The 23,279-nt window shown below is 41.1% G+C and overlaps 1 protein-coding gene across 1 annotated transcript in view; it reads right to left on the bottom strand.

Moving 5' to 3' along the window:
* The window catches only part of Cd109 (CD109 molecule), a 103,948-nt gene that overhangs the window by 52,596 nt on the left and 28,073 nt on the right, over nucleotides 1-23,279 (bottom strand). Inside the window, exons 5-13 of the mRNA XM_021206550.1 lie at nucleotides 22,611-22,736; nucleotides 9,735-9,774; nucleotides 9,381-9,465; nucleotides 6,534-6,630; nucleotides 5,818-5,977; nucleotides 5,093-5,202; nucleotides 2,049-2,264; nucleotides 978-1,079; nucleotides 825-887 (exon numbers count right to left, since the gene is read on the bottom strand). Coding sequence (XP_021062209.1) covers nucleotides 825-887; nucleotides 978-1,079; nucleotides 2,049-2,264; nucleotides 5,093-5,202; nucleotides 5,818-5,977; nucleotides 6,534-6,630; nucleotides 9,381-9,465; nucleotides 9,735-9,774; nucleotides 22,611-22,736 — 999 coding nt within the window. The remainder of the gene's footprint in view (nucleotides 1-824; nucleotides 888-977; nucleotides 1,080-2,048; nucleotides 2,265-5,092; nucleotides 5,203-5,817; nucleotides 5,978-6,533; nucleotides 6,631-9,380; nucleotides 9,466-9,734; nucleotides 9,775-22,610; nucleotides 22,737-23,279) is intronic.

The following is a 23,279-nucleotide window of genomic DNA, read 5'->3' as shown; positions in this document are numbered from 1 at the left end:
TGTTTCTGTATGGAGGGTTTATGCATATAAGTACAGGTACCCAGAAGCCTCAAACCCGCTGGAGTTGAAGTTATAGGTGGTTGTAAGCTGCCCAACAGGTGTGCTCCACTCTGAAGGCGGGTCTTTTGTAAAGCAGTAGTACGTACTCTTAGCCACTGAGCCATCTCGCCAGCCCAGCACTGAGCTTGGTCTGTGCACTCAGGGTCATTTCTGAGAATGTCCCTATTGCACTGACCTCTTCTTTGCCTTAGAACCTTAGCATGAGATGGAAAGAAATACAGAGCTCTAATGCGAGGGCTTGGTTAGCAAAACTACAAGACCAAGGTGGCAGGCTTTATTTTCTTTCTCATATTTCGTAATTCTCACCAAGGAATTCATGTTGTCTATAGACTAGAAATTCGCATGTTGTTTTGTTCTTGGTGCAAATTTTAATTATCTATTTTAAATGAAGGTATAAATACAGAAAGAAAATTGATTACACAATAAAAAGGAGCAGACCAATCTGTAACAAGCTAGTAAGTCTGATGAAGACGTAAGGTAAATATTACTTACGATGGATCTGTAACAGATCATAAGCTTAAACTCCAAGAAATCACTAGCCTGAGAGGCACCCCGGTGGGTGAAGGTGCTTGCCACACAAGCCTCATGATCTGAGTTTAACCCTTGGATTCCATGATAGAAAAAGTAAACCGACTCTCAAAAGTTCTTTCTGACCTCCACATACATGCCATGACACCCAGGTGCCTGCATTCATACATACACATTACACATGTACACACATACATAATAGTAAATCAATAAAGAAAACCTTAAAAATCAATTACCATATAGCTTAAGTCCTTGAATTGTTTGTTGCCACTAACCATCAAATCAAAAGGTGATCCCACCTAGAAAAAAAAAATATTAATTAATATGTACACACCAATTATAAGAATATCAAATCAGGCTGCAATTCTCAGGTGGGCCACAAGCATTACCGTTATATATTCATCTCTGGTTTTAAGCTGGATGTACGTCTTACTGGGAGAGGTGAACATACTGTGGACTACAACAGAACTTGTACTGTCAAGAAAAGAAGCCTGTAACAAAAACAACAAAGTATAAACGTCCAGCTTCAGTCAACCGAGAAGAAGTGCTAAGAGCCGAACAATCACAGAAAGCCAGATCCTTTGATTTTTGTTTTCGTGCAGAAACGCATTCACCAGACATTGGTTCCTTGTCATTTTGTAGGTCATACTACACAGAGTTTGACAGCTTTACAATATAAAGGGTGAGGGTGGATCTTTGGCATTGTAGCACAGAAGAAGAAAGGGTAGCTCTCACTTCAGAAACAAAGAAATGCTAATAGAAGATGGTATTAAACATAGATGGATCTGCTCCTTCTTCCCAAAGGAAGCTCATACAGAAGCAAGAAACATCACACCTTGCTTGACCCACCTAAGTGAAGACTCAAAAACTCATCCAGGGCAAGCCTGATGTAGTGTCACTTATCTCTAATGCCAGCACTCAGGAGGCAGAGGCGGGAAGGTCTCTGTTTTAAGTTTGAGGCCACCCTGGTCTATAAAGCAAGTTCCAGCCAGGGACACACCTGCGATTCCGGCACTCATGAGGAGGATCATGAGTCGAGGGCAGTTGGAACTACACAGTGAGCTCCAAGCCAGGCTGGAGTATGCAGTGAAGCCGGAGCTCGTTACCACCAGTGTTGTGCCTAGGGCTCTGGCTCTGGCAGTGCTGGTACCAAAAGAAAAGTTACAGGAATCACGGGCTTTCCCAGACAGCCCAGGCTAGGAGAGAAAGCTCAGAAAAGGTGATTTCAAGTAACTGAAAACCAACCAAGATGAGGGTGTGGGGTGCTTCTCCATCAAAATCTTCACATTGCTATACTTTGTGTGCTTAGCCACTGTGGTCAATGAGTTCTAACACTTCCCCTACATGTAAAGCAGACATGTGCCCATGCCCTGTGGTCTTTGAACTCTAAGGAGGTAAGTATCTCCCACAAATTTATAATAGCAACAACACCACTGCTGTGACATGAAACCATATCGTACCTTCAGTTGTAGCTCGCTGGCAATGGACATGACTGGGAATTCAACCTTAACGATTCCATTTTGGGGGACAGTATAATTTATGGTCTGGATATAATCCATTTCCTGATCTCTCCTACTCTCAGGGTGGTTATTTTTCCGCTGGATCACTACCGTGACCAAATCATTTTCTATTTCTTCAGGAGTTAGTTGATTGCCATCAGAGCGGCTGACCTTCACCTAATTATTAAAACAAAATATTTTAAGACAGGTAATAGGAAAAACAAAAGAGTTAATTAAAGCCCAGTTGAATGCAGCCTGTCTGTTCCATTCTCATAATGCTGGACTTTTGACAATGTTTGGTAGCACCCCAAGCCACATCTAGCAAACCCTTCTCCAGGAAGCACCATGATCACTGCCACCTTAGTCGTGTGGCTCCCTTGACTCACACAGCTCTTTTGTGGTATATCCCTCCTGTTTGTTCTGTTGTAATTGACAGGAGTGAAGATATCCTAAATACACACACATCCTTGTATCCTACTTTGGTTATCAAACTATTGAAATATGGAACACAAGTCACTGGAGTACCCACCTCCCCCAGGAATCTCATGCTGGAAGAAGAGGATCTGCATCAGCCAGAGGGGGGACTTTTCTCCCAGAGCCCCAGCTTTCTAGATCCCATATAGGAGGGACAGTGACGGTCTGTGGGTGGCTCTGTGCTTTGCCTCACGACTGTTTAGAGATCCCTAATGCTGGCCTTTCTTTAAGCCTTCACTTCATGACTCCAACAGTGAGCCTGGAGGGTCTGGGTCTCTGGATCTCATTTTGCCACTCCCCACTGTGGCCACCCTGAATAAATCTCCATTCTGTTTTTCATCATTAGTTTGACTGCTTTAATCAGCTTACTGAGCATAGGTGGCCAAACATGACTCACTGAGTCACTAGCTATGACCCAGAGTCTGGTGACACTCTGACTCCCCTGTCAGTTCTTGTTTTTTTCTTCCTTCAAAATTTCCAACTCTCAGCTGGGTTAGTTTCATTGTTCTTTGGGTTTACACCCCAAACTCAAAATTCCCATCCCCGCCTTATCCTGGAGTTCCACCTAAGGAACTCTCTACCTGACAGCCAATCACTTCAGAGTCAGCACATTAGTACCAAGCGACCAGCAATATGTTTCCTGTTTTTACTAACCACCATAATCCTGACAGACCGGCAATCTCAATTTGCCCACCAACCCCTACTCCCCCACCTCCCAAATCCATTGAGTACCAAGACCTATATTTCTCTGCCCTTCCTCTCCACCTCCATAGCCACCACTACAGGATGCCTCCTAGGCTCACACCTGGCTGCTGCTGCTCTCTTCTCCCAAACCTCCAACAGTCCTCTTCAAACACTGTTCTCGTGGCATCTCATACACACACACACACACACACACACATACACACACACACTCCACCCCACTTCTACCCCACCTGTGTTCGTAGGCTCCAAATCTCACTGCCTAAAGCATAACATTCGGCCCATCTAGAAGACCCTCTGGAGCTCAGGATCTCCTAGAGTTTCCTAAGCTTTGCCTCCTGTCAAATCCGGTCAAGTCCTCTGTGGTAAACACACAGGCCCAGTCACTTTTCTGAATGTGCTCTGCTCTTGCCAACCACAGATCCTTTTGCATTATCTCATCTTGCTCCCTGCCTCCCACCCACGTGCTCCAACATTTAAAACACTACGAACCTTGTCACCCATCCATCATTAAGGCTCCCTCTTCCATAGGCACCCTTTAATAACCTCCATCTCCACCCACAAAGCCAGCTTTCCCTGCCTGGGTCTCCCTCAGCTCCCTAAACACCACATCCTGCACAGGGACAAAAGCCACTCAGGTTGGCAGATGGAGCATAGATAGGAGCAATGAATGGTCAAATGTGAAACTGTCATAAAGAAGCACTGCATTTTGGGTGATTCCTAGTTTGCTCTTTACAATTTACTCAAATAATAAGTATTACTTCTACATTCTCTCTGGAAAAGAGAATATATCCTTGATAATAATTTTTAAATATTTTATCTCTGATGAAATTAAAGTTTAGTCTTTATAAAATTTAACATTGGGAGCTGGAGAGATGGCTCAGCGGTTAAAAACACTGGCTGCTTTTCCAGAGGTCCTGAGTTTAATTCCCAGCAGCCACATGGTGACTTACACCCATCTGTCATGGGATCTGATGCCCTCTTCCAGTGTGTCTGAGGAGAGCAACGGGCAACAATGTACTCACATACATTAAATACATACATACATACATACATACATACATACATACATACATACATACATCTTTTTTAAAAATTAACATAAAACTAAAAATCTTGACAGCCATTTCTTCATTAGTAAAAGCTTTAATGTTGTAATTACATGTATCCATATCAAATAAACTTCTAGTTAAGTAAACTTTTGGAAAAAAAACTTTGCTGTTTTTAGAAAGGCTTTTAAAAACATATTAGATAGGGCCTGGAGAGATGGCTCAGCAGTGATAAGCACCAACTGTTCTTCCTGAGGTCCTGAGATCAATTCCCAGCACCCACATGGTGGCTCACAACCATCTGTAATGGGGTCTGATGCCCTCTTGTGGTATGCATGAAGAGAGCAATGGTGGTGTACTCATATGCATAAAATAAATAAATAAATCTTAAAAAAAAACAAAAGAAAAAGAAATGACTTTATAGAAAAATATATTAGACAAAAGTCACTTGGAAGCAATTCTCCACATACCTTTTTCTTTTTCTTTTCTTCCTTTTTTTTTTTTTTTTTTGGTTTTTCAAAACAGGGCTTCTCTGTGTAATCCTGGCCATCCTAGAACTTGCTCTATAGACCAGGCTGTCCTTGAACTCAGAGAGATCTACCTGTCTCTGCCTCCCAAGTGCTGGGATTAAAGGTGTGTGCCACCCCACCCAGCCACATACTTATTTCTGAAGAGGAAAAGTAAGCCATCTCCTTTTTTACTTAAAGACACAGAATACATGATCTCCCGGGCTGCCTCATTTCTCCGGACTCATGCCTAGTAATAAATACACCAACTTACAGTGGCTGTGAAGTTGAGAGATGGTTTCAGGACAGCCGTATAATCAAAAATCTCAATGATGTAATCATGTTGCTTGAAAAACACGTTGGTACTTGCCTTTCTTGAGATACCTGTATTGGAGATTGCATCGTGTAGGTTGTGAAAGTTCCTTTTCACCAGTGGGATGTACCCACCTAAGCTTCTGCTGAAGGGGCTATCAGGGCACGTAAGTCTACTCCTGTTATTGACGATGATCCCAAGAGAAACACGGAAGTTTAGTATAGTCTTCTCCCAGTCGTGTACACCAGGAGAAGGAAGCACAGACAGAAGAGGTTTTGTTTGTTGGGTCAACTGAATCAATCTGCTGAAATAGTAATACAGGGCTCCAAACAATTAACTCTAACGTGCTTATTAAAAAGAGTAAACTATCCAGGAAGTGACAAAGGAGAAAAGAAGGAAGAGTCAGTCAGCCAGCCCACTAAAAATGTAGGCCCCTGTGTTTTTCTCAGGCTAGAAAAAGAGAGTTGAAATGGGGGCGGGTACGAATAGCAACTATTATCATATGAAGTTGAAGTCCAGGTTTCATAGGTCGTGAGTTTCACTGTTTTATGAAACACTCCACAAGTTAAAGTCTTCAGCATTAAATAAGCTCCCCAGAAAAGCATCGAATCCCCTCTCCTGAGACTTGCTAGCCCAGTAAGCAGGTAACGGACAGCTAAGAGTTTTAAGGAATTAAGGCTACAAACCTGTGAGTGAGTCCGTCACAGTAGCTATAATCTCTGCCGGCCCAGGAAAGGATGGATCCACGTTCTCATAACTCCCTTTCGAGACATCCGTTGCTGTTTTCAAATTCATTACCTTTTTCATCTCATAATTACCAAAAGAGAAGTTTGCAAATCCATCTATCTGTTTTGTTCAAAAAAAAAAAAAATCCATTTGACCTTTCACTTTAGGAATTCAAATTCTAGAAACAAAACTCACGTACAGTCGTATTGGAAAGTTCTTTATTCTCTTGGCTAATGCTAGAAAGTTCTTGATTTTTCTTACAGACTTATTTTAGTCGGGCTGTATCCAAACTTTATTTTTAGAAAAAAATTTTAAATTTTCTACACTGTGATCTGAATCATAATTATTTACCGCGTCTGTATCGCATTATGTTGAAAATGGGTATAAGTGTTCACTAAGTACTATATTCTCCTGTTGTTCCTGTAGTTGATTTCTGCTGTTCGTCCCTTTGTGACTTTTGAGAAGGAGTCTCATGAAGCACAGGCTGGCCTCACATCTGCTCGATGGCTGAAGCTGGTCTTGAATGACTTACTCTCCTTTCTCCACCTCCCTGGGGGCTGGAATAATAGGTGTGTTCCACCACACTCCACTGGGGCCTATAGTTTGTTTTTTTTTTTTTTTTAGTTGAGATTGAAATTATCCCTGTTGTAGATTATAAAAGATCTACAAAAGTTACCTCAAAAGTTTTTGTGATATTCTTCTTCTTTCCCCAAAAAGATAAAGGTAAAAATGTAAGTGACAGACTTCCCTTCACTGGCTTCCCGTACGTATACCTGAAAACAATTTTTAAAATATTATATTATTACATTTTCAACTCGATGGTGTCAGAGGAACACAGCAGAAAAAAAATATATATATATATCACTTTCAATAAGCATACATTAGCAATTCAAGAGAAAAGATTTACATTAAAAGTACAACTCTCCGACAATTAAAAAAAATAAAAATAAAAATAAAAATAAAAGCACAAGTCCACCACATAGCACTGTTATCCCAGCAGTCAGGAAGCTGAGACAGGACAAGTTCAAGGTTGGTTTGAGCTACTTCTCAATGATCTGTCCCAAGAAAACATAAAACACTGACAAAAGCACAAAGAACAAAGAACATTCTTAACAAATAGTGATTCTTCAGATTGGATCTCCAAATGAAACTCTGAATTAAAGCATCTAAGAGCAGCTCAAATGTTGCCAATCTGAGGCCTCCACCCACTGAGAGGACACCACAGAAGTGTGAACATGAAGGTAAGGCACAGCTTCTCCGACAATGAGTTCTAAAGAAAAAACGAGGGAAAGCTCTCAGGCTAGAAACCTGGACTGGCCATCAACTGAATGTCTTCACACCTGTAAAAATGTCTGGATGTTAATTGAAGTTATAATCACCATGGGCAATTGTCATACATCCCAGAACACTCCAGGAGGGATTGTCAGACCTTAGACTATCGAGTGCCAAATGCATTTATAGCTACTAAAAAAAAAAAAAAAAAAAATTAAAAAGATTTTGTTTTTAAGCAAGGAAACTTTAAAAACTAATTTTTTTAACATCATTTGAAACTCATCTTCTCCTCTCAAACCGGATTCTCTGCCACTTCAGTCTTTTTTATGTTTTTTTATTAGATATTTTCTTCATTTACATTTCAAATGCTATCCCCAAAGCCCCCTGTTCCCTCTCCACACCCTGCTCCCCAACCCACCCACTCCAGCTTCTTGGCCCTGGCATTCCCCTGTACTGGGGCATATATGATCTTCACAATACCAAGGGGCTCTCCTCCCATTGATGGCCGACTAGGCCATCTTCTGCTACATATGCAACTAGAGACATAAGCTCTGGGGGTACTGGTTAGTTCATATTGTTGTTCCTCCTATAGGGTAGCAGACCCCTTTAGCTCCTTGGGTACTTTCTCTAGCTCCTTCATTAGGGGCCCTGTGTTCCAATAGATGACTGTGAGCATCCACTTCTGTATTTGCCAGGCATTGGCATAGCCTCACAAGAGAGGGCTATGTCAGGGTCCTGTCAGCAAAATCTTTCTGGCATATGCAATAGTGTCTGGGTTTGGTGGTTGTATATGGGATGGATCCCCGGGTGGGACAGTCTCTGGATGGTCTTTCCTTCCATCTCAGCTCTGAACTTTGTCTCTGTAACTCCTTCCATAGGTATTTTGTTCCCCATTCTAAGAAGAAGCAAAGTATTCACACTTTGGTCTTCCTTTTTCTTGAGTTTCATGTGTTTTGCAAATTGTATCTTGGATATTCTAAGTTTCTGGGCTAATATCCACTTATCAGTGAGTGCTTATCATGTGTGTTCTTTTGTGATTGGGTTACCTCACTCAGGATGTTATCTTCCAGATGCATCCATTTGCCCAAGAATTTCATAAATTCATTGTTTTTAATAGCTGAGTAGTACTCCATTGTGTAAATGTACTACATTTTCTGTATCCATTCCTCTGTTGAGGGACATCTGGGTTCTTTCCAGCTTCTTTCTAATATAAATAAGGCTGCTATGAACATAGTGGAGCATGTGTCCTTATTAAAAGTTGGAACATCTTCTGGGTATATGCCCAGGAGAGGAATTGCTGGATCTTCCGGAAGTACTATGTCTAATTTTCTGAGGAACTGCCAGACTGATTTCCAGAGTGGTCTTAATTTTATTTCCTTAATTATTCCTTCTCATAAAGGCGGCATTTCTTCACGTAAAGGAAAGGCGATCTTCAGTAAATCATTTTACTGCCAGAAAGTCTTTTTAAAATGGGTTCTTTCCATCTCTATTTCAAACATTAGGCTAACCCGTAAAGCCAGTTTTCCTCTGCAGTTCACAAATTGTAATAGTAAACTGATGTTTCCTGAATCTGTTAATTAGACACAGAAATAACCTCTCCTCTGGTCCAACTCCAAAGCAAATGCAGAATTTTCCAAATTAAGAGAAAGAAAAAAGAAAATCCACCTTCAAATATACCATCCTTCCAAGCAAAAACAGTGAAGTTAGTGGGGACCTGGCTAGAAACCATGGCATCAAAATCACTCACCAGAGCCCTCGGCACCTAACAGGGCCTGGGTCTTGTTAACTATTAAATAAAGGCAAAACCAGAATGCCAGGATATGGCATTTTTAAATGGTTGTATCATATGATAGCTCAGAGTGTTGGGCAATTATTATTATTATTATATTATTATTTTAATTTTGGCTTTAATGTGAAGCAAAGACTACAGGGAGATGACTCAGTGGTTAAGTTTTTTTCCTATTCTGAAATTCCCGCCCCTAATACCCAGTGTTTTAGAAACGTGACAGTGCATTCTACAAGTTCTTACTCACTAGTCTGTGGGAAATATTTTAGGAATGACAGCTTGAAGTAAAGATGTGGACATCTGTCTTATGCTAAATGAAGTATTGCAGACAGTTGATTACTACAGAGTAGAAGTCTTTTTTAAAAGGAAAATTTTGTGCTAGTACTCTTAAGTGTGTATGCACGTTTTTTTTTCATGCTATTTTACAACAGTTTAGAGCCATACCAAAAGGCAAATGCAACTTACTTTGCTGTGACGGAGCCATTTAACTGCTTAGACTTCAAGGAGCAATACAGCGGCGTCTGCAGAGTGACTTCGAACTTCGGTAACACTGCAAAAGAAAATCAATCTATTAAAGAGATCTATTTCATCAACCTCTGAAGCTGATGCACACAGAAATGAGAGTTGTTCTCATGAGTTGATAGTTGGCACTTCTTGAACTTGGCTGTATTAGGATCCATGTGTTAACATAAATCAAAAGCCCTTTATGTAACTCAATCAGATAGCCTTATTTAGATCAACTTTATATAATAAAATTTCAGATCTCTATAGATAATAATAAATGCAACAGTTTCCCTTCAAAAAATGAATAACTCTTACCATATTCTAGGACCTGAAATGACTGGTAATATTGCTGATCCTATTGGGAAGAGAAGACAAAAACAAATACGAGTTAATCTTACCCTCTTCTCTGCATAAAAGCATTTAAAAATTAATTTTGAATTGAATTTTTAATGAGATAGAACTCAGCGGTTTAGAACATGAGATGTTCTTCTTAAGGATCCTGCCTCAATTCCCAGCACCTACATCATAGCTCACAACTGTCAATTTCAGTTTCAGAGGACCTAACACCTTTACACAAACATAAATGCAGACAGAGCATCAATGTACACAAGATAAATCATTTTTTAAAAACATAACTTCCCTAATTACAAGTCATTTAAACAAATCTGATTTTTATCATTTGCAAAACAAAAATTTGGTTGAAGAGTTCATAAACTTATGAAGCCATGACAACACATACCAAACAGAAAATGATTTCAACTGTTTTGAATATAACTTTCAAATACAGAAAAAAATGAAATTATTCATAATTAAAATGTTTATAAATATCATGACAACAAAGTTATCATGAAGCAACATATTCCACCTTCTAATCCCTTGAATTCTTTTCTACTGTAATATTTAAACCAATACATCCTATCCTGATTTAACAGATATTAATTAATCCCTTTTCCAAGACTCACAAGAAAACAGGTTTTCTCATTTGTCATTTTCTAACTTACAATTCTAACTATGTGGAGAGCCTTTTGGGGTGCCACCAGGCAGGAATCTAACCTTAGGCCACAACAAAGAAGTAAGCCAAGGCAGGAATCTGACATTAGGTCATGACAAAGAAGTAAGTTCAGGCAGGGACAAGGAAATAATAATCTAATTTTAGGGTAGAACAAAGAAGTAAGCTCAGATATCTTGATCATCCTTTGAAACAGTGACCATGGGACTTTGTGTTTATTGTCCTGCTTGTTCCTTGACTACTGTCTTGCTTGATATCTCATTTTGCTACTGTCCTTAATACTTACATGCAATTAAAATGGTATAAAAGCAGATTGAGAAAAATTAAACCTGCCTTCAGTCTCAGAATTGACTGAGGCCCTACTACAATGTTGTCTAATTGTCTTTTTTCTTTTTAATCTTCTCTCCTGCACTGGAGAACCTGTTGACTGACTGAGCGGGCTTGGTCATGATTACAAATTCTAAACAACAAAAACCTCAGTAAAATGGCTAAGCGACTTCACAAATCTTAAACTTCTATATTTGTCATAGCAAACAGAGCTGCACCATTAAAATTGTAGCTTTCCTAGAAATAACAACTAATCTAAAGTGTGTATTTTAAGGTTTTTGTTGATTGGTTGGTTGGTTTTTTTGTTTTGACTTGGTTTGATTGGGGGGGGGGTGGACTCGGTTGTTTTGTTTCGTTTTGTTTTTATGTGAGGCAGTCTCACATATAGCTCAAGGCAGACTGGATCAGCCTGTGTAGCTCAACTAAAACCAATAATAATCCTCCTGTCTCAGCTTCCCATAGTCACCACACATGGTTCTCATTACTTAACCTTATAAGAAAAGACACTTCAAAATACAAAACAAATCTTTATTTGCTGACAAAGTGGTTATCTGGGTCTGGGACTTAGATCGGTAGCAGAGCCCTGAGGAGCACATATCAGTATCTGGGTTTAATTGCCAGAGCTGAAGTAAAGCTGTTTACAATTTGGTTTAAATATCATCATTTCATGGTTATACTAAATAGGGAATTGAGAGATAGCTCAGCGTTTAAGAGACATTTGCTGCTCTTCCAAAGGACTCAAGTTTGGTTTCTGTATCTCCAGGTCCAGATCTGATACCCTCTTCTGGCTTCCGTGGGCACATGCACACCACCACACACACACACACACACACACACACACACACACACACTTTAAGGTGTTTTAAAGAACATTGTAAATAAACGTGCTACTTAAATGAGCCTTAAGAATTTCCATATTAATGATCCCTACTCCCTACTCCAATTGTTTGCATGTCATATATGGGAATATTATAAGCTGCATGTATCTGATTCACTAAAGCTGGTTATCTTCAAAAACCAAATCAAGAAGGTAACTGTAGTCTGATTTTCCAGGAAGATATAAAACTAAAATCTGCACCTAAATTGAACCAGCACCAGCATCCCAAAAAGTGCCTCAAGCAATACCATTGTGGTGGATAAAATGAGTTTATTAGGGGTTACTTATGGAGTGGTGTATAACTAGAGATAACTGCACTCTTCAAAAATTGTCACCACTACCACCACCGAGGTCCTGTATTATATGACTCTAAGATCACAGAAGAATTGATACACATCTGCTCAGAGTCCTACCTAGTGTTAAAAAGAAGTAACTATAGGCTCAGACAGCAGAGCGCTACCCTGTTTTAAAAAGTAGAAATGAGCCAGGCATGGTGGTGCATGCCTTTAATCCCAGCACTTGGGAGGAAAAGGCAGGTGAATCTCTGAGTTCAATGACAACCTGACTACAGAGAAGACTACACAGAGAAACTGTGTCGCAAAACAACAACAAGCCGGGCGTGGTGGCGCACGCCTTTAATCCCAGCACTCGGGAGACAGAGGCAGGCGGATTTCTGAGTTCGAGGCCAGCCTGGTCTACAAAGTGAGTTCCAGGACAGCCAGGGCTACACAGAGAAACCCTGTCTCGAAAAACCAGAAAGAAAGAAAGAAAGAAAGAAAGAAAGAAAGAAAGAAAGAAAGAAAGAAAGAAAGAAAGAAAGAAAGAAAGAAAGAAAGACAAGAACAAAAGGTATATACACACAAGTTCGGACACTGTAAGGCACAGACGAAGCCAGATTCCAGGAACGTTCTATGCTTATTTGCTCTCTGTCTTATCAGAGATTCTGATGCTCTCAGCAAACATGCCCAACCATATAAAGGGTCTTGTTTTGTTGCAGTCTGGCTCACAGATCAGCTGAATGGTGGCTTGCTACAAGGGGATCCACTACGAGTAGGATTCAGATGCGGTAATTTCCCTACATTTACCTGACTTGCTGATAAAGAATTCTAGTCTTTGAAATAGTTTGCTTTACCACTGAGGTCAACACAAATAAACATAAGGGTGAGGGGAGATGTCTCAGGGTTTAGAGCAGTTGTTCTTCCAGAGGACCTGCATTCAATTCCCAGCACCAACACGGTGGCTCACATCATCTCTAACTCCAGTTCTAGGGAATCCAGTGTTCTCTTCTGACCTCCAAGGGCACCAGACATGCACATGACACACACACACATGCCTACATGCTGGCAGGACATTTTATATAATAGATTAGATAGATAGATGGATAGATAGATGATCTTTTAAAGGTTTAAAAATTTTAAAAGCACATGGAATGAGATAATCTCTGAATTAAAGTTCATACACAGCAAACATTAATTAGTACATGAAAAACAACATATGAAGTTCTTTAACGGTAGACGAGTCCTAAGGATCTTTATTGTTGTTCCTATACTGAAGATTCCTAAATTGTTGTCTCTAGTCCAAATCTCAACAGAGAGACTCGGGCTCAAATCCCCTTGCTGAAGATGTCTTTCATTATGTCCTCCCAAACATCCTGGATTGGTGTATCTGGCTGGAGCCTCTTCCCAATAGCCTTCCCCATGCCGTTCAGAATGCCTCTTCTCTCCCACAATACCCTGCATCCCGTTTAGCATAATCATTTGTTTTGCTCTATCTTCTTTAAGGAAGTGGGAAGTTCTTATAGCACAGTAGCTACTTCAGCATGCTGTTGGTAGCTATTGAATGAAATCGTCTACAATTGAGTAAACTGGTTGACTCACATCCCCAGGCCAGTTGTTCCCATGGTCCCTCAGCTGAACCACTAAGGCTCATCTCTGCAATCTCCAATCCAGTGCTCTCTGCATTTGTGCATGAGGCCTGGGAACCTGGAGCATTGTGATTCCTGGTCCACTACTCTCTACATGAGATACAAGAAGTCTAGGGCCTCTAAGGTCCTCATGACTCCCAACCCAGGTCACTCTGCTACATAAAAGCCACCTCAACTCCTTATTGTAAGGTTGAATCTTGTCTATAAACTATTAGGCAATCTTCTTCCTCATTTATTTTTACCATAAAATTGGTTTTTTAAAAAAGCATATAAATAAACAAAATATCACAATGGAAACATCATCATATAAAAAGTGTCACTGTATTTATTCCGACTTACTTGGAAGAATGACAGTTAATAAAAGGGTTTGCCGAGTGACTGAAAATATTTATTAACATTTATATTGCCCTTTCCTTGCTGTGTTTAGAGCCCAAACATCTGTACTCTGAACTGTAGGTACGATGTCTTTCTCTGGGAATTTCAACCTAGATCATGCAGAGTCATCTACAAGGGGCTTAACAAATAAGAGATGTCCATTTCCCACCAGGAGCCACTGAATCAGAATCTCCAAGTGGAAGTATAAGGGATCCATTCATCCATCCATTTATTTGACCATTCTTTCCTCTACTATGGCAGAAAATGAATATCGGGCACTTGATGGAAGTAGAATCTATCTTTCCTGCAAGGAGAGTATGATCTAGTGAAAAGCCGCTTATCAACTCTATTTATGTGTAGTTACAAACTATAACAAACAGTGTGGATCAGATTTGCAGAGACTAAGACTGGAGATGAAGTGAAGAAGTAGAATCAGATCAAGCAAGGCCTTGGGTAAACAATGGTGAAATACGAATTTTACTCTGAGAGCAATGAGAAGTGTTTAGAAGGCTTTAAGCCAAAGGATAACAGATCCAGCTACTGTTTAGATTACATTTACTACTGTGTAGAGGATGGGTTGCAAGTTAGAAACAAGGAAATTTACAGAGGATGACTAATAGACACTGACAATATCTAGGGAAACTGTGATGGCAACTTTAACAAGGGAGGTAGAGAAGAAAAGAAAAAGAAATGGGTCCATCTGGCATGTCCATAAGAGTCAATGCCACAGGAGCTCGTGGAGGCTGGACTTGGGTGGTAACTGAGCATAAGATGTCAAGGATAATGCCAAGGTTACCAGCTAGCACAGCTGCCAGGAGGGTGAAATAGTTCAGTGAAGTGGAAAATGCTGGAAAAGATCTAGATGTGGTGAGAGAAGATTAAAAGGACGGTACCGGTCTGGGGCTCAGAGGCCTGGGTCCTCTCAGAGACAAACAAGTCATTGGCATGGGGATGGAAGTTGAGGCCATGCCTACAAGTGGACTTGCCTAAAATGAATTATGAAATGAACTTGAGCAAACTGTGCAAAATGCACAAGAAAGCAGGAACCTTCAAGCCACAACTGGAATGCCTGGGGAAACGCAGGCAGAGCTCAGACGGTTGCTTTTCTTTGTGGAAGACTGAGTAGACAGAGACAGCAACGCCCACGGGAGAGGAGGTAAAATCAAAAATTGTGTTTATCATTTGCCTCAGTCTCTCTTTTTAACGATTTATGTTCTTCCATTCCTGATGTCTAACGGTACAGACTTTCCTATACCTAGCACCTCCTTTCTGTTCCCTCACAGGATTTACAGCATCCCCAACCTCCGACTTCTGCTACGTCTTCAACTTAGGTCCCTTTTACTACTAGATCTTTCCATAAAGCCTAATAAGCTAAATGAAATCTTTCACACACAAAGAGACTAATAGTGCTGGAGAGATGGCTCAGTGATTAAGAGTGCCAGCTGTTCTTCCAGAGGACCTGGGTTAAAGTCCCAGAACCCACGTGGCAGCTCACAACCATCTATAACTCCAGCTTCAGGGGCTCCAATGCCCTCTTCTGGCCTCCAAGGGCATACATATGGTACAAAGGCATGCAGGCAGGCAAAACATCTGTAGTGGCTATTCCTGGTTGTCAACTTGACTATATTTGAAATGAACTACAATCCAGAATTGGAAGGCTCACCAGTGAACCTAATCTGGAGACTGGGAAATAGAAGTTTCTGACCTAGATCTTGGTATGGAGATCTTGAGACACAGTGGTGATTGAATCCAGAAGATTAAGACAGGGAGATCTCCGAGTCCAAGATCATCTGGGATTAAAGGTGAGGTGGCACACACCTTTAATCTGGGCTACACCTTCTGCTGGGGACCATATAAGGACATTGGAAGAAGAGAGTCTGGCTCTCGCTCTTTCGCCTTCTTGCCGTGTGGGACTCAGCAACTGCTAGATCCTTGGACTTCCATTCACAGCTACTACTGAACCACTGTTGGGATTTGGACTGCAGACTGTAAGTCATCAATAAATTCCTTTACTATATAGAGACTATCTGTAAGTTCTGTGACTCTAGAGAACCCTGACTAATACAACATCCATACACATAAAACATGATTTTAATTTTTTTTTTTTAATGAGGGGTTGGAAAATGGCTCAGTGAGTGATGGCACGTGATGCTCTTCCAACAGGCCCAAGTTCAGTTCTCAACATCCTCATTCCAACTCATCATCTCCAGTTCCTCTTCTGACCTCTGGGTGCACCAACCTTGTGAGAACAGTGTCATCCTCATCTGTCACATCCCTTCATCCATAAGTTGAGGAGACAGATCGAAGCGATCTGTTGCTTTATAACTTTTGCTACGTAACAATGGTGAAAAACTGGCCCATCTATGAATGGATAGAAAATTCACTGAGACCCACAACCACCCTGTACTGCGAGTGAGACACGGGAATGGGAATGAAGACCTAGAAATGTTCCGCAGTCAAAGGCACTTGGGCTGAAGAGATGCATTCCTTGTAAGAGGCTAGCAGCCGCATAAGCCCAGCTCTCCCCCACATACAGGCTGGGTGCGGAGGCATGCATCTCATGCATCTATAACTGGGAAGGGCAGACAGGCAGATCTAGAAGCGGGGGAGTGGGGGAGGGGGAGGGGGAGGGCTTTAGGTGCAGGGACAGAGTCTGTCTTAAAAAAAAAAAAAACTAAGATGAAACTCGGTAGTAAATTTAAATCTTTTTCTACTTTATTTAAAAATAGAAAAAGATGAGCTGGATAGAGAGATGTCTCAGTGGCTAAGGGCACTGACTTGCTCTTCCAGAGGTCCTGAGTTTAATTCCCAGCAACCACATGGTGGCTCACAACCATCTGTAATGGGGTCCAATGCCCTCTTCTGGTGCGTCTGAAGAGGTCGATAATGTTCTCACATAGATAAAGTAAATCTTTTTTTAAAAAAAATTAGAAAAAGATTCTCTGGCCTTCACACTTGCATCCATATGCATACCACACACATACACACACACATGCATACACACATACAGACACACACACACACACACACACACACGCACCATGCACCAACACTTGTTACTTCAAAATCCTGAAAATGAAAGCAATACATGATGACCAAATGCAGTCTCAGTTACTCTAGAGCGTCTAAGGGTCAGGAAGTGGCTGACTGTCTTAATCAGTAGTTCTCAACCCCCCTAATGCTGCAACCCTTTAATACTACAGTGCCTCATGTTGTCGTGACCTGCAAACATAAAATTATTTTTGTTGCTAATTCATAACTTCAATTTTCCTGTTATGAACCATGTAAATATCAAATATGCAGGATATCTATCATCAAGGGATTTTGACCCAGAGGTTGAGAACCACTGCTATAAATGAACATGGTAGAACTGGATAAATGCCAAGGTGCGCACAGCGTGTTTCACTAAGCATCCCTTTCCTGACCTGGGGGAACATGTGACTAAAGATGCCACTTCCTGGTTATCTACCATCACTACACCTCAGACCCCTGATAAAGCCTCCGGTTCTAATGCACTGTCTTCCCACTGTGGTGCTGATGGCATTCCATACGGGTTTTTTTCTACAAATAGAATGAAATTTTGAATTTCTCTTCTGAAAATAATTTTCCCCAGTTTATATTGAGAATAGTTACTGACTCAAAAAAAAAAAAAAACCTAGTATATGAGAGTGGAGCATTCAAATAATGAGTATATCCCATCCATAGTCATGACTCAATGCTAAAACAAAAGCAGGTAATAAAATATAAAGCCCCTGAATGCAAAGAGGAGTCGAAGACAAAAACCAGAAGTGAAGCCCTGGCTCACCACTCAAACATGCCTTTGATTATACTGCCCCCCGGTGGCCACTGATTTTGTTAACGAGGTCTGTTTTGGGTTTGGGGGTTTTGTTTGTTTGTTTGTTGTTGTTTTCTTAGTTGTATGCTTCATATTGACATTTCACCAACAATGAGCACTTGGTGTTTGTCTTTATCAGAAAGATAATGATACCTTCAAAAGTGTTCCAGGGGGAAGCTGCATTTAGATTAAGACATCTAATAACTGTTAACTTATATGCAAGCACTGTTGCCAGCTCCCAGGGCTGGAATACACACACACACGTTATATATTTGTAGATTATCATTGCTGTTCTTTGCTGTAGCATGGATGGCCTCAGTCTTAAAGCAATACAGTGACTGGAAAGCTGCCATTGGTTCTGAACTGAACTAAAAGTCAAGCAGGAGGTCAAAAAAGCTCTCCTTTCCTACAGAAGTAAACCTACAAAGTTAACTTGCTAGGCTGTGGTCTTCTCATAGCAAAATGGACATAACTGTACCCATATCACAAAATTACCTACGAAGAATGAATGGGAACATATATAAATACTGCACCTGTGCTTTCCTGGGAGCAGATACCAACCTTCATAAACATTTTCTACATGACATAATGTAAATGTGTTTATTTCATCATAATGGTGTATCAGCCATCATACTGAGAGATCACACTGAGAGACCCTTAAAAACCAACATTTCTCATGGTATCCTGTATCTTCTCCAAATTAATATTATCCTCAGGTTTAGATGTTTTGTTTGGTCATTACCACATTAAGCTATAAATCCAGAAAATGAGCAAATACCTCAGCTACAGATCTTACAGACATTAATTTTAATCCTCACGCATTACTCACTGCATGTATGAACCTCTTTTGCAATACTGCCTCCAACGTTCTTTAAAACCATGTTACACATTCATGTGTAAGAGCAGCTGAATTATCAAGGCTAAGGTTGGTAGGTATATAAACATCTGCAAAGACACCACCGGCCATCCAGCAGAGGTAAGCGTCTAGTTGGTAGGTATATAAACATCTGCAAAGACACCGCTGGCCATCCAGCAGAGGTAAGCGTCTAGTTGGTAGGTATATAAACATCTGCAAAGACACCGCTGACCATCCAGCAAAGGTAAGCGTCTAGTAGGACCCTAGCACTGACTCTTTCCTCTAAGTTGGTTCCCTCACCGTATCCCACAGGACTCCTTCATCAGGCTGCTTCAAGCAAGAGCTATCCCATACATCTCACCTGACACATCATGGCAAGCATCTTCTGGTGTTTATATAAAAATTAAATATTCCTCATCTCTGTATCATAAAATATAAAGTAATATAAATATTACACACTCCATGACCACCCTATCGCATAAATAGGTGACATTGATTTTTCACTTGTTTTAATTACAGTGACATGAGTTTGCCATCAAGCCATCTCTGAGCACTGGACAGTTGTGCTAAGTGCATCTACACTGTTGGCAACAAATCCCTGGACCTTCACCTTGCAGGACAGAAACTACCCCATCCAAACAATTCCACCTCCTCATCGCTCTACCTCCTGGCCTTTGTCATTCCACTTTGTATGCCACTGATTTTCTATATCCTAAATATTGCATTTACACAAGACCACACAGCAGCTGTCCTTTTGAGGCTGATTTCACTCAGAACAATCTCAAGGCTCATTTGAGTCACAGCATGTGAATGGGGAATCTTTCTCCCTAAGGGGAGGACGCCTTTATCTTTTTGAAGTGCAAATGGATGGATAATTTTTGCCAATAATGAATCACATCTGTGAATATTTTGACTAATATCATAAAGACCAGACAAATGAGCTTATCCATTATACCAGGTATGACCCCCTCCACTTGAGCCTGTTGAGAACTACCCCAAGATTGAGATGTGGAAGACCCATCACGCTACTTTCAAATAGGACAAGCCATGTGTGGTAGCATATGCCTGTGATCCCAGCACTGTGGAGACAAAGGCAGACATATTGAGACCCTATCTTAAAAATAAGTAAATAAGCCAGGCAGTTATGGTACATGCCATATGGTACTTGGAAGGCAGAGACAGGCAGATCCCTGTGAGTTAGAGGCCAGTCTGGTCTACAGAGGGAATTCCAGGACAGCCAGGGCTACCTAGAGAAACCCTGTCTTGAAATACACACACACACACACACACACACACATATATAGATAGATAGATAGATAGATAGATAGATAGATAGATAGATAGATAGATAGATAGATATAGAGAGAGAGCAAAAGTACCAACTAAAAAGATCCAAGAACTTAAATATCTTTTTTTTTAAGATTTATTTATTTATTTATTATATCTAACTACACTGTAGCTGTCTTCAGATGTAACAGAAGAGGGCGTCAGATCTCATTACGGATGGTTGTGAGCCACCATGTGGTTGCTAGGATTTGAACTCAGGACCTTCAGAAGAGCAGTCAGTGCTCTTAACCACTGAGCCATCTCTCAGCCCTGAACTTAAATATCTTAAATAACTCAAAGACTGAATTAAATTATTCCTCTGTGTTGCTTCTTTGTAAATGTCTTAGTAATAGAACTATATAATTCTAAGATGTCATAAAAGCCACATTCTATTGCTTGCAAAGATCTTCTTATCATAAGTCATGTTTGAGTCAAGAATATCTGTGTTGGCCAGCTATTGGATGGAACACAGGGTCCCCAATGGAGGAGCTAGAGAAAGTACCCAAGGAACTGAAGGGGGCTGCAACCCCTGTAGGTGGAACAACAATATGAACTAACCAGTACCCCCTGAGCTTGTGTCTCTAGCTGCATATGTAGCAGAAGATGGCCTAATCGGCCATCATTGGGAAGAGAGGCCCCTTGGTCTTGCAAACTTTATATGACCCAGCACAAGGGAAGGCCTGGGTCAAGTAGTGGGAGTGGGTGGGTAGGGGAGCAGGGGCGGGGGGGTATAGGGAACTTTCAGGGTAGCATTTGAAATGTAAATAAAGAAAATTTAAAAAAAAAAGAATATCTGTGTTGTAAAGAAGAGAGAATTGAGCCATGGGTAGAGGAGAAAACTAACACTAACGACTTTTTAAAGGCCATGTAGAAACCTAGTACATAGAGGAAACTACTACTTTGAGTTTCCTAAAATCTATACATATAATCATATAAAAGAAGTTAAAATCGAGTTACCCTATAAGGGGGGGGGGGTAGCATAGGGAAATGCCTCTCCCAGATTTCAGAAACTAGCAAATAAAACACCCAGGGATAGTATGGGGTTCTTTTCAAGTTGTTCTGTGGGGTCCCATACCCCCCAGAATTACAGGCTATTGTATTTGTTCCTAGTTACACTCCAGAACTTGATGGTACAACCCTATTACAGAAGGTACTAAATATTTAAACTATAGGACCATGGTGGGATCAAGCTGGTACCAATCTAGAAAATTAGTGCCTACTGGCTATCTGGGAGGTTCTATATATACTACTAGGAGAGGAAAATAATCAACTCTTTCTCGATTGTGACCCTGTGTCTACAATAGTGAGGTAATTGGCAAGACATGCCCACTTGGACAAGGTGCACAAACGTTATTTGATCAGCCAACCACTTTCTACTTGGACTTAAGGCCCACTCTACAAGACAGAACTCATGCCAAGTAACTAGGCAAAAGGTCCATGGCTGGCTAGGTCACAAGCCCTAGAGGAGAACCTATATTATTCTCTCACTAAGTAGACATAGAATTAAATTGCCCACTAAGTTCTTATCTTTAAACCATAGATGAATGCATCTCTCAACCCTTGTCAGTGAAGCTTCTCATAGATAGTAACACAAAAGCCCATGGCTTGCCGACATACAGAAACCAAAAGATTATGAAGTGATAGCATCTATATCACACCCTCTCACCTTCAAGGCTCAGATGTCATCCGAGGGTAGAAAGATTCTAAGAGCCGGAGGTGATGGCCATGACAGGGTCACTGCACACATGAACTCACAGTGGATGTAAATGCATGAGGAATGCCTGCACAAGATCGAGCCAACCCAAATCCCATCCAGGATGAGCAAAGAGCTCATAAAGTCCAACACTAGCAAGGGAACTGTTGGCAATTGATGCCGGCTAGGGTTGGCAATCTGTAGTCCTGAGGGCTGTAAGAAAGCAGGCTGAGCAAGCTATGGAGAGAGCAAGCCAATAAGCAGCACTCCTCCGTAGCCTCTGCATCAGCTCCCGCCTCCAGGTTCCTGCCCTGTTTGAGTTCCTGTCCTGATTTCTTTCAGTGACAGGCTATGATGTGGAAATGACATAAGCCATTCACTCTGCAAAGTGCTTAGGATCATGTTGCTTTACTGCAGCAATAGAACAACTGACTGAAAAAAAAGTAGTGCACCCACAGGAAGCTGAGGCAGAGACAACAGAGGGCATGGCACTGCCCCTGCCCTGCCAAGTCACAGAGCTTCGTGTGAGGGAAGCAAATACAAGGGGAACTTTGAGGGTCAAGGCCAAAAGAACAGGGGTCAGTGTGACTCTTTAAAGCCGCTGTTTCTTACAAGATCAAAGCAGGCTTGTCCAATCACGTTTTAATCATTATTCTGAAACATCAAATGTGCCAAACGAATAAGTTTGTGTTCAGTGCTCAGTCTTAAAAGCATCAACGCACGCAATTAAATAAATATTTAATCAGCTTTAGAACAAAATGTGAAAATGTTTAAACCTCCAAACACTCTATGATAGAAAAAGATAATGACTGTAATGGAAGCCGCCCTGTTGTAAAATACAGTGAATTAACAATAAGTCACTAAATTGTCTAGATAGTCATAGTCTATAGAATGGCTTAGGAGAAACTTTACCATATGAACAATTTAAACCATTTTTACACTCTCCCCCAAAGATACATTTATACTCACATTCACTTGAACCTGAATGGACCAGTCACCAAGTATCGGATGAGAGGATAGTTGAAAAGTTTTGGAAACGACTCCAAGGTCGCCTCTCTGAGAAAACCACTGCTGGATCACATTAGACTTCGGATCCTGCAACAGAAACCAGTGTATGTTAGCTGTGGAAGGCTGTCCAGGGGCACATGTGTGCTACTCAGGAATGATGGCTGAGAGAACTGTCAGACCCACCACCCCAGACACATCTAGAACTTTCCCCCAAAATATGACACTAAGATGGTATAATGGTTAAACCCCATTGTCATCTGGATTAGAGTTTAGAATCACCCGGGAGACATACACCTGGGTGGGTCTGTGAAGGTGTTTCCTGCGAGGTTTAGCTAGCAGCCCAGACTGAATAAAAGGGAAAGGAGGAGAGAAGCCAAGAGACGGGCAGAGCACATCTCCCTCTGCTTCCTGAACATGGATGTAGTGTGACCAGCTGCCTCACACGCCTGCCAGCAGGCAACAGCTGCTTGCTCCGCCACCATCCCTTCCATGGTAGACTGCACCCTGAAACCACGAGCCCAAACCAACCCTTAAGATGCTTCTGAAAGGTATGTTGTCATGGCAATGAGAAAAGCAACCCTACAGAAAGTTTTTGGGAAATGACATATCTATAGCACAAAAGAAGACAAA

The sequence above is a fragment of the Mus pahari genome, chromosome 10 (genome assembly GCF_900095145.1).
Source record: "Mus pahari chromosome 10, PAHARI_EIJ_v1.1, whole genome shotgun sequence".
NCBI classification, from domain to species: Eukaryota; Metazoa; Chordata; class Mammalia; order Rodentia; family Muridae; genus Mus; species Mus pahari.
The sequence above is the reverse complement of the archived record's forward strand: the minus strand, read 5'-3'. Positions and strand labels throughout refer to the sequence as shown.